The sequence below is a fragment of the Nannospalax galili genome, unplaced genomic scaffold (assembly GCF_000622305.1).
Source record: "Nannospalax galili isolate Female #2095 unplaced genomic scaffold, S.galili_v1.0 scaffold395, whole genome shotgun sequence".
NCBI classification, from domain to species: Eukaryota; Metazoa; Chordata; class Mammalia; order Rodentia; family Spalacidae; genus Nannospalax; species Nannospalax galili.
Window position 1 is genome coordinate 639,320 of NW_008335527.1, and position 12,137 is coordinate 651,456.

The window sequence follows — 12,137 nt, forward strand, 5'->3', positions numbered from 1 at the left end:
ATAATTAAATAATTTTCCTATTTGGGGAAATCTCTAATATATAGAATCATAACTGCACTGAAATATTTCTCTCAAATAGTAATGACATATCTTCAGATATGCAAAAAAGTTATGTGCTGTTTTATTTTGCATGTATAGCCTAATTGGAGGTTAAACTTACAATTACCATTAGGCTTTCTGCAATAGTGAACAGCCTGAGAACCACCCATGCACAATCTGCTTGCAACTCTTGGGTGCAAGGACCCTAATTAAGTAACTACAGTAATGGTTAATGTTGGTCCAAATATGCAACTGGTCCAAATAAGAAATGCAGGGCAAATATAATAGACTCTAAGTCAAATAATAAAAAGTTTGAAAAATATGGGCCACATTAACATGCATATAGCAGGGTGTGGTTAGTACACACCTTTAGTCTAGCACTCGGTAGGCTGAGGCAGGCTGATCTCTATGAGGTCAAGGCCAGCCTGGTCTACATCATTTCAGGCCAGCTGGGGCTACAGGGAAATCCTGTCTCAAAAAGATCAAAAACAGCCTGCCTCTGCCTCCTGAGTGCTGAAATTAAAGGCATGGGCCACCACACCTGGCTTCTAACCAACTCTTAGCGATGGATGTGGCTGTGTGTGTGTGTGTGTGTGTGTGTATACACACCAGAGGGGCCAGTGTTTGTACAGTCACCCTGTACTGACTCAATACCACATTCAAATCTTCCATATAATTAAAAAAAAAGATCAAAAACAAAAAAATGAAAAAAAAAGACACACATCTCTCTTTACAACTTGAGAGGGAATAAAGGACACAGTGAATCAAATTTGAGGAGTAAAAAAAAAAATCACACAGAAATATCACACAAGATCATAAATATCATGACTTATAAATCAGAAAATTAAAATGTGGCATAATTTCAAGCAAATGATAAAAGTATAAACAGGGAAAACATTTTATATTTCTCTTTACTAGTAAAGGTCTGTGGTAAAGCAAAGAGCAGGGAATAAAAATGAAACTCACAGCATTCTACACAGCTCTGACACATTCAACAAGGTGCTGCCACAGTCCTAACATTAATAATAATTACGATTTTTCTTTTTAATTGTTTTGGTCTTTTTATGAGACAGGGTCTCCCTGTGGTTCTAGCTGCCTGGAACTTGCTATGTAGACCAGGCTGGCCTTGAACTCACAGAGATCCGCCTGCCTCTGCCTCCCGAGTGCTGGGATTAAAGGCATGTGCCACCATGCCTGGCCATAATCATGATTTCTAACTTCAAATTGGCAATACGGAAGATTTATTTATTGCTCAGAATTATCAACTTTAGTAAAAGAAGTGCTAAGAAAGTGGGAAATGAGATAGAAGACTTGCTAATATCTTTTATTAAAAAGTGGAAGTGGCAAGAAGCAGTGTCAGATTATAAATTCTAGAAAGAAAAGCTAAAGTACATAACTTAGAAAGATAGTGCTCAGAGTGCAACTCAGTGGAAGAGCATTTGCCTAGCACATCAAAGGCCCTGGATTCTGTCTTAGCACCATCACAAAGTTATAAAGGCCAGCACAAAAGAGAAAACAAGAATCGTGACTATCTATGTGGGGACAGGGAGAGCACATCCAAGGTAACAAGTCAGCAGCTGAGGTCCAAAAGTGACAAAAGAAAGCTGGGCATGGTGGCGCATGCCTTTAATCCCAGCACTTGGGAGGCAGAGGCAGGTGGATCTCTGTAAATTCGAGGCCAGCCTGGTCTACATAGTGAGTGCCAGACAAGCTGGGGCTACAGGGAGACCCTGTCTCAAAAAGACAAAAAAAAAAAAAAAAAGTGACAAAGAACAGCAGCTCAAACATGTGATTTAAAGACAAGGAAAAAGTAGGGGCTAGAGAGATGGCTCAGTGGTTAAGAGTACTTAGTGCTCTTCCAGAGGACCTGAGTTCAGTTCCTAGGACCTGTATAGCGGCTCACACACATTCGTAATTCCAGTTCCAGGGGATCTGACATCCTCTTCTGGCCTCCAAGGGCACATGGCACACTTACATACATGCAGGCAAAACATTCTTTTATAGCCATAAAATAAAAATAAAGAACAAAACTTTGTGGCAGGGGGGGTGTCTTTTTGAGACAGGGTCTCCCTGCAGCCCCAGATGACCTAGAACTCACTATGTAGACCAGGCTGGCCTCAAACTCACAGAGATCCGCTGACCTCTGCCTCCCAAGTGCTGGGACTAACCGGCAAAATTTTTTAAAAAATAAAGATAAGAAAAAATAAAAACAAAAAGGGGGCTGGTGACATTGCTCAGTGGATAAAGGTGCCTACTACCAAGCTGAGTTCCATCCCTAGGACCCACACAGTGGATGGCAAGAACTGATTCCTGCAGGTTGTCCTCTCACCTCCACGTGTGCGCTACAGCACGTGCCCATGTGTGCACACACACCCCCAAAATCACATATACATATACATACACACAAACTAAAATGTAATTTAAATTTTCTAAATAATATAGGAAGAAAATCACCATAAAAACCCAGAGTAAGAAGTGGCTATGTCAAGACAATGATCTCAAGGTGAGGAGGAATGAGGCATGGCTAGAAAGGAGGAGCGGTCTTCAACATCATGAAACATTTTATGCCTAAAATTGCTTACATCTAGGTTGTTATGGAAAAGAGAAACTTCATTTTGCTGAATCCAGTTACTCTGGTCTTGTAGGAGATAAACACACTCCCTAATGCACAAGGGAAGGAGGGAAATGCCTGAAAAACATCACAAAGCTCTGAAAGAGAAGCCAGAGGCACTTACTCTCGACAGCCTAAGCATTTGGAAGTCCAGGCAGAAAACTGGCCTAACTAAAAGACACTAGCTGCATCCTTTCAAGTATGAACTAAGAACCTAGGTTGGGATGGCCTGCAGTTTAGATCTGTAATGTCCCCAAATGCCCATGCACGAAAGGCATGGTGCTACTGGGAAGTGGTAGAAACTTTAAAAGGTGAGGCCTGGCATGAGGTGTTCTGGTCTTTGGTCATGCCTGTAAGGGGACTGTGGAACCCTGGTTTCTTTTCATCTCTCTTTGATTCCTGGTCATGAGGTATAGCTTTGCTCCACCACATGCTGTTGCCATGATGTGTGGCCTTGCCACAGATCCAAAACAATAGAGCCTAGAGGTGAGGGCTCTGCTTACCACGGGCTTTGGCTATGAGGTACTGCCTCACATAAGCCAAAGCAACAGGACCAACCAATCATGACTGAAACCTCCAAAATTCATCCAAAGTAAACCTTTTCTCTTAAAAATTTATTTCAAGGAATTGCTACAATGTTGGAAAGTTGATTAACAATGAAAATATAGTAAAAGAGATAGCTATAAAAGGCATTTGAAGGACTGTCAAGTTAATCTGATGACTATCAAAGGAAGAGAGCGAGAGAGAGAGAGAGGAGAGAGGGAGGTAAGAAGGGAGATTGTTTTAATGGAATGCAAGCAAACCTGGAGAAATGAAAAGAGAAGGCCAGTGTAGATATGAACTAGAGGAATTTCAAACCCAGTAGAAACTTTTTCTAAACTTGTTATACCTCAAGGACTGAGGAGGTAGCTCAATGGTAGTATATGCAAAGCCCTGAGTTGATTTCTAACACCAAAAAAAAAAAAAAAAAAACCATGACGTTTCAACAAAAGAAATATTATTCCATTTTATTAGTTTATAAAAGTTAGTAGCTATTAATCATTTGCCCTACATTTCTTCTCAATTATCAACAAAACAAATTAACAACTTTTCATCTTTCCCATCTCCTCCAGAATGATTCAATGAGGTAGGTGCTAATGAAGGCTTGAGACACAGTCAGTATATAAAGTCTAAAAGAGACTAGATTTAAATTTGTACTATACTCAGTTATATACTAGCAAGTAATATAAAAAACATTAAGTACCAGACAGTATTTTAAAAATGTGTCTACCTCTATACCACAATCAGTTTTAATGGGTATGCAAAAGTAAACTGTTACCTTCAACATCACTTCTCAAAAGAGAAGAATCCATTTCTTGGGCTCCTTTTCATCTGTGACAAACTAAAATCTTATATAAAAGGAGGTAACATAAGCAGTTAGTGCTAAAATGTTAGCTTCTTTGGCTGGTTCCTGAAACATACATACTCCATAAGCATTATGCAATCTATAATGCTATTTTAAGATCACAGAATCTTGGATCTGGAAAGGTCCTTAGAGAACTAGAGTATATCCAAACCTAATGACGAAATCCCTTCTGCAGTATCTCTTACAGTAAAATCATCAACCACTCTTTCCTTCAACATATTCAGTGAGAGAAAATACTATCTTTCAAAGTCAACTTTTTAATAATTTTTATTATTTACATGTATGAGTGTTTTGCCTCCGTGTATGTTAAGTGCACCACATGCCTGTATGCAATGCCTGCAGAGATCAGAAGAAGGCCTTGGCTCCTCTGGAATTGGAATTATAAATGGATGGTAGCCATCATGTTGGTGCAGGGAATTGAACCCTGGTCCTCTACAAGAGCAGCCAGTCCTCTTCAAGGCTTTTAACTGCTACGAAATCTCTCCAGCTGTCTCAAAGCCAACACTTGTTAGGACAGTTTTGTGAGTTCTTCCTTATAATGAGCCAAAATCTGTCACACATTTGTCCTGGTTTGACACTCTTCTACATGACATTTCTCTCTCTCTCTCTCTCTCTCTCTCTCTCTCTCTCTCTCTCTCTCTCTCTCTCAACAGCTGGAGCTACAAGGAGACCCTGTCTCAAAAAAAACCAAAAAAAAAAAAAAATACTGTAATGTATTATTCCATAAAACCTTCACTATGCAAAACCGAACACCTCAGTCCCTTCAGAGCATCATCTAACATGCTTTATCTGTGCAATGATAATTGGTTTTTATTTATTTCTGCCAGGCATGGTAGTGCACACCTTTGATCCCAGCACTCCAGAGGCAGGGATAGGTGAATCTCTGTGAGATTGAGCCCAGCCTGGTCTACATAACAAGGTCCAAGCCAGCTGGGGCTACAGGGAGACCCTGGCTCAAAAACAAAAAACAAAAAAACCCAAGAACAAAACAAAACAAAAAGACTCCAAACAAACAAAAAAACCCAAGAAAGCATGCCAGTCAGAAGAAAACACAATACTAATAGACATGTAACAGTACAATGCAAACTCTTGCTTCCTATAGCTTAAGATCACTTTAAATAGAATATAAAAGATTCAATGACTAGATGTGAAAGAATTTTCTGTGAGATATATTGTCTGTACTGTCCAAAAGGGTATGAAGCTATTGCAGTCTTGAGACATGGCTGCAGAACTGAAAATTTAATTTTAGTTTTATTTTACTTCAGTTAAATTAAATTAAATATACATTGATTTTTTTTTTCTTTCTCTTTTTTGGTGTAGCACTGGGGATTGAATCCATGCATGCCAGGCAAACACTCTACCACTGAACCACATTCCCAGCCCACCTGATATTAGAATTTTTAATCATAAAAATGAAATATTTATGTATACACTGTAAGTTACTAATATTTGTCAGTAAAACCAACTTGAGGGTTAGCCAAATGGCTCAGTGGGTAAAAGCAGGAGTTACCAAGCCTGATGACCTGAGTTTGATCCCCAGAACCTACATAAAAGAACCAACTCCATAGTTATGCTCTGACCTCCACACATGCACCATAGTACATGCCCCGCCCCACCCCACCCCTAAAATTAAAATAAATAGCTGCAATTTCTTAGGATTTTATAAAATGGTTATATTTATCCTATGTTCAATTTAAAAGTAATGGAATATTAGGCAGATGCCTTTAATCCCACCTTGGGAGGCAGAGGCAAGTGGGTCTCTGTGAGTTCAAGGCCAGCCTGGTCTATATAGTAAGTTCCAGGCCAGCTGGGGCTACAGGGAGACCCCTGTCTCAAAAAGATCACCCCTCAAAAACAAGGTAATGGAATATTAAAACAAAATGCTCCTTTCCACTAGCTATACTAGTAGTGACTAAGTATGGATGCTGTAAGTGAAATAAGAAAATTTCAATTTATTTTCAAAAATAAATACTTCAGAGCCGAGCACGGTAGTATACACCTGCAAATCTAGCACCTGGGAAGCATGTTCACAAGTATTTGTGCCATAAATTCAAGGCCAGCCCAGTCTACACAGTAAGTTCCAAGGCTATGTTATAAGACTCTGCCAATAAAATAAAAATGGGGGAGTGGAGCCTAAGAATACAGACCAGTGGTAGGGTGCTTGCCTAGCTTGCATGAGGCTCTCAATTCAATCCCTAGCCCAAAAAGAAGAAAAAAGTTTCTCAGGACTGGTGTTGCATAATTGGCATCTGGGAATTGGAGACAGGAGGATCAGAAGTTCAATGCCATCTTCAACTACATAGCAAGTTTCGGGCCAGTCTGAGCTACAGGAGACAGTGTTTCAAAATACCAAAAAACCAAAATCAAGAACAAAGTAAATGCTTTTAAGGACATAAAAACTACAAATTATAATCCTCACATATTCAAGTATCTGCTAAAGGTCTCTACTTAGATGTATTTATTATATCTCAAATCTATTATTTCCCCCAAATAAATTCATGATCTGCCCTCTTTCCTTGCAATAACTGTAAAAACAAACCCTGATGTTCACTCACTTATTTGTGACTCAGCTGCCAAGGCCTACAACTCTGGTATCATAGCCTTACCCCAGTCTCTCCCACACCTCAAATTCAAACCTAGTACTTACTATTTCTCTGGACTGCTCAGCCTCAGCTCTATCATCAGAGCTTGTTTCTTTCCCTCCACCAAACTTCTGCTCAACTGACACTTTGGTGAAGCACTCTCACCTAAAACTATAAACTCACTGCCTCATGCGTTGACAGATCATCCTATCACGTACTACTTTACTTAGCTACTCTCTGTAGAAGAAAGCTACAAAAAGGAGTGGATGTTTGTGTTGGTCACTGCTGTAACACCAGTGACTGGAAGATAGAAGACAGCTGGCAGCTCACTGATGCAGTGTCATGTGCCTGTAGTCGGTTACTTAAAAGGCTGAAGCAGGAGGACGCTTGCACCCAAGGATTCACAGCTAGCCTGAGCAACATAAGAAAACTGGGGGGTGGGGGAAGAGAATACTCAAGTATCCATAGGCTGATTGACAAATCCTACAAACATTATATTTGCAAAATGTAACAATCAAGGATGCAAAAGCAACTAAGTAGAAATAACTGATACATTAAGGAACTTTTTTTTCTTTCTACAAATAAAAACAATTTAAAAAAAAATGAGCCCAGTGTGCTGGTAAACACCTTTAATCCCAGCACTAGAGAGGCAGAGGCAGGCGGATCTCTGTGAGTTCCCTGGTCTCCATAGTGAATCCAGGCCAGCTAGGGCTACAGAGAAAAAAAAAAAAAAAAAGAATGGTTCACCTTGCTTGCTTGAAGTAGCCAGTATAGAATCTAAAATGTTTAACAGCTGACCCTGATGTCCATGAAGGAAGCTCCAGCCCCTGCCAAAGTTGAAGTCAAAATAAAGCCAAAGCCAGCTGGCTTTGAACTCAGAGATCCACCTGCCTCTGCCTCCTGTAACTTACTTCTATTTTTTACGTATGAGTGTATTGCCTGCATGTATGTAAGTGCACCCATATAGTGCAATGCCCGAGGAGGGCAGAATAGGGCATCAGATCCCCTGGAACTGGAGTTATGGATGGTTGTTAGCTGCCATGTGGGTTCTAGGAACTGAACTCTGGACCTCAGCAAAAGCAGCTGGTGCTCTTAACCATTAGCCATCTCTCCAGCCCCAATTTTTTGCTTTTTAATGCCCACTTTGCTTGGTTATAGGTCAGTGGTATAGCACATGCTTTGCATTCATAAGGCCCTGCCCAACAAGATAATTATTAACTGAATCCCAAGGAATCTGAGCTTAAACCCCAGCACCACAAAACAAAAACAGTATTTAGGAAAAACACACAATGGTAAAAATGAGGGAAAAAATGAGGAAAGAGGAAGATATTTTCAAATTATGTGCCAACTGAAGTTTTCATATAGGCAAATGCTACTTTTATAATCAACTAATAAAAACAAACCTATCAGCTAAAACTACCTCAGGTTAAAAGTTGCCCAAGTGAGCCGGGTGTGGTGGCGCACGCCTTTAATCCCAGCACTTGGGAGGCAGAGGCAGGTGGATCTCTGTGAGTTTGAGGCCAGCCTGGTCTATATAGTGAGTTCCAGGACAGCTGGGGCTATAGGGAGACCCTGACTCAAAAAAAAAAAAAAAAAAAGATTTGTCCAAGCGTATGCCAGGCATGGTGGTGCATGCCTTTAATCACACCACTCAGGAGACAGAGGTAGGTAGCTCTGTGAGTTCGAGGCCAGCCTGTTCTACATAGCAACAAACAAAAAACGTTGACGGAGTGTTAAAGTGGTTTTTTTTGTTTTTGTTCTTGGTGGGGTTTTTTTTTTGTTTTTTGTTTTTTGGTTTTTTTTTTTCTTTTTGAGACAGGGTCTCCCTGTAGCCCCAGCCGGCCTGGAACTCACTATAAAGATCAGGCTGGCCTCGAACTCACACAGATCTGCCTGCCCCTGCCTCCAGAGTGCTGGGATTAAAGGCATGCACCACCACGCCCGGCTAAAGTATTTTTTTAAAGAAGCTAAAATAACTTGGATTCTCTAATTTCCTCTTACCAATCATACATTTAGTATAAAACTAATTATTTGCTATTTACCATCCATGCATATTAAATATTCCTTGATATATTTTCTGACAGAAAGATATCCTTAGAAATTTCAGCTTAGAACAGTAATACAATACATTAAAGTGATTATAAAACCACTAGGAAAAGCTCTAGTCTTGGCTTACCACAAATTTGGCCCAAAAGCAGACTTTAAAAGCCTGATAGATTACAAATTTCTGCTACAGCCAAGTGTCTACTGTGATAACCTACTGGTGGAAAACTACTTAGTCACAATTCGTGCTTAGAATGTTATAGACTGCAATAACAGGCACTTAAGCTTGTGCTAAGAAATTTTATTAAATATTTCCACTGTTGCGCTTACATGAGCCATGAGAACCTAAATACATTTCACACTATTGCCTAAGTATTTAAACATCTGTTTCTTACCAAATATCCTCTGTTAAGTGAATGCTGGCAACGGCTGATAACATTTTGCCATCTAAACACACTTCATTAGCCTTCATTACTAAAGACTTAATTTCCACCTAAGTGTTTTTAAAATCCAAAAGTGACTATATTAAGTACCAACTATTCTTATTTCTCATTCACCTTTGCATTCCTTGCACAGATCTAGGCATATAGTGGTCACTTAATCGGTATTCATGAAAAAAGAATGAGTATTTAGTTCTTTGAGAAAATTCCATTATTACGGTCCCAGTCGTCAAGGTAGTTACGAATGGAGTTGAGAGGTAAAACAAACAGATGAAAAACTAAAAAAGGCACAAGACAATGAAAAATATCACCTGGAAGGCTGTGATTATTACAATTATGGTGGCAAAAGGAGAGCTACAAATTGTCACCAGAATGAGATTATGGACCTGTGGCCCCTCTGGTCTCTGGAGCAGAGACACTGCATTTCAGTTTTAGAAGGGATGTGACACAGCATTCATCCTATCGTAAAATTATCAAGAGGAAGGAATATAGTAACTACAGAAAATGATTTTCTTAAAAAAAAAACAAAAAAACCAACCTTCCATACAAGCTTTTAAAAACCAAAGGACCCTGAAAAGAAAGTTAGAACATACAATATACATAATCGTATGCTGGATTCAGGACCTCGAAAAGCTCCAGATAAACTATCCCAGGAACAGCATCCCTAATTGTTTCTTCCTCGGTTCCCCAAAGAGTCTTTACACTGGACAGTCGCCGGAGAAATTTCTCCCAGCGTTCGAAATCGCAATACTCTCATTCTCCTCTCCCTCCCCTCACCGGTATCACACCGCCGAATCTCCCTCCAGAGGAAAAAAAGGAGGGCAGGGGAGGCAGAAGACAGAAAGCTCCCAAGGAACCGACTGAAGAGGAAGGTGAGAGAATGCGTGGGGCGAGGGTGGTGTCCCTCTAGGGCCTGTCCGGTCACCAGGAACACCAGCCCGCACCTCCGCACCCCGAAGTCACGCCCCTCGCCGGTCGTACCGCGGACTCCAGTGGCAGCCCTGTCACCTGTGCCGCACCCTGTCCCCGCCGGCCCGCGGGGAGCCCACCGCCCCTGTCCCACCCGCAGCAGCCCCCTACGGGCTTCTCTCCCCTTCCCTTCCGATGAGTGACATATCCCGGGGGAGGCGATCATAAGCGCACGCCGCTCCGGACCCCCAGTGCAGCCCCGCAGCCAAGCCCTCCAACAGGCGCAAGGGGTGGGGACCGAACGTTCCGGACGGCCCCGGGGGACCGAGTCCAGGCCGGGCCTGCCCCGCTGGCCCACGCCGGGCGGGGGTGGCACTTACTGCGGAGGTTGTGGATAAGCTCCGAGTGGCTGGCGCCGCCGGATTTCCAGGCCATCGCTAAGCACACCCGGAGCAGGTACAGAACCACCTTCAGCGCGGCGACAGTCCCCAGCAGTTTCCCCAAGAGTGAGACCACCTCCCACACGGTCACCGCCCCGCTCGTGTCCCCGCTCAAGCTGCCGCTGCCACTGCTGTCGCCTCCGGTGCCGCCACTGCGCGCTCCCGGCATGCCCCGCGGCACGCATGCGCTCTGTGACGCCGCGCTGCCTGGGGTGCGGCCGGGTGGGGCCGGAGGGGAGGGGTCGGGTGCTCAGTGGCCGTCGTTTTAGGCGACCGCAGTGAGGCCGGACCGAGTCAGCGCCACTGAGTCCCCCTTCTTGGGGCCTCCGATTGCCTTCGTCCTGCGGCCGGCCGGGTGGCGCCCAGCGCGGCGGGTAGCGATCCTGACCGCGACTCGGGTTGACCCTGCGCGGCGACGGGATGGCGGGGCAGATCTATGCCGGCGAGGCGGGTGGCTCCGTCAGCTGTTGCGAGCGGCGGGCCTGCTCCTATAGCTGCCCAGATTACTAGACGGTGGGCTACCTGCTTCCTGCCTCACCCAACCCGGTGCACTAACGTTTAGGCTGGTCAATGTCAAGGCTCCTGTGATGGAGCCAGAATAATAATAGAGCCCAGGGGGAAAGGGCCTCTGCTACCCGAAATCCACCAGCCTAGGACTGTGGCAAGCACTGCACTGGTTAAGCTTAGACTTTAGGGTTCTGCTGTGTTTTCGACTTTAAGACGCAAATTCTGAGTGGAAGAATACCGTGACATGGGGTTGGGAGTAGGGTGCTTTTGCTGGTTGAGAACCAGACAAGCGTAGAGTTGTAATTGGTTACCCCAGTATCCTATGGTGAATGTGTCACTCTTCATACGCAACTGTGTGTTTCAATTAATGAAGCCTCACAAATTCCACCCTTAGACTGGGTACAGCTTTCTTGCTTTCATCTCTACAAGATCCTGAGACGTTGGCAGGGAGCATTGTCTGTCGCATCCAGACTGTACTAAGTAGATCTGAGACACTGAACCCAGCCATCACTCCAGTAAACTTTCAAGAAGGAAACAGTTATGCAAAGGCACGTGTGCTGTGCTATGTTAGCAATTTCCAAATTACAGTTCTTTTTTTAAATGTGTATGAGTGTTATGCCTGCATGTAAGTAGGTGCACCCAAGCCATGCAGTGCCCACAAAGGTCAGAAGAAGGCGTCAGATACCCTGGAACTGGAGTTATGTATGGATGGTTGTTAGCTGCCATGTGGTGCTGGGAATGGAGCCCAGTTGTCTGCAAGGCTCTTAACCCCTGAGCCATCACTCCTGCCCCAAATTACTGTTCATACCAAATTTTGTCAAATGTGACACAACCTGTTTCCAATCTGAAATATTCATTATCTATTTTCATGGGTTCTTTGACCATAAATGTCACAGTATTCTTCAATATTAGAAATAAAGCAATGATTGCTAGACTCTTAATTCATTTAATTGTTTTCTATCGCATCTCTACAATTTTCTGATGGCCTTGAAACTGAAGGAAACCCTGATTAAACCACCTGCTTTTCGTGCCTAAGTAAATCCTCATTCTAGAATTTGCTTGCTCTTACTTTTAGCTGACTACGCCTCCTTGTGTGGGACGTGATGGTAAGAATTGATGAGTTTAATCCAATCTCCTTTTCCCACCCCCAAGCCCATTAAT

At 42.9% G+C, this 12,137-nt stretch overlaps 1 protein-coding gene across 3 annotated transcripts in view; it reads right to left on the minus strand.

The window, feature by feature from the left end:
* Pcmt1 (protein-L-isoaspartate (D-aspartate) O-methyltransferase) overlaps positions 1-10,666 on the minus strand; it is a 43,683-nt gene extending 33,017 nt beyond the window's left edge. For 2 of the 3 annotated variants that reach the window (XM_008830408.3, XM_008830409.3), the window contains exon 1: positions 10,410-10,666. In XM_008830408.3, coding sequence (XP_008828630.1) covers positions 10,410-10,638 — 229 coding nt within the window. In that variant the 5' untranslated portion in view covers positions 10,639-10,666. The remainder of the gene's footprint in view (positions 1-10,409) is intronic. The other variant, XM_029562205.1, reaches the window with a different exon arrangement.
* Positions 10,667-12,137: the final 1,471 nt, after the last annotated feature.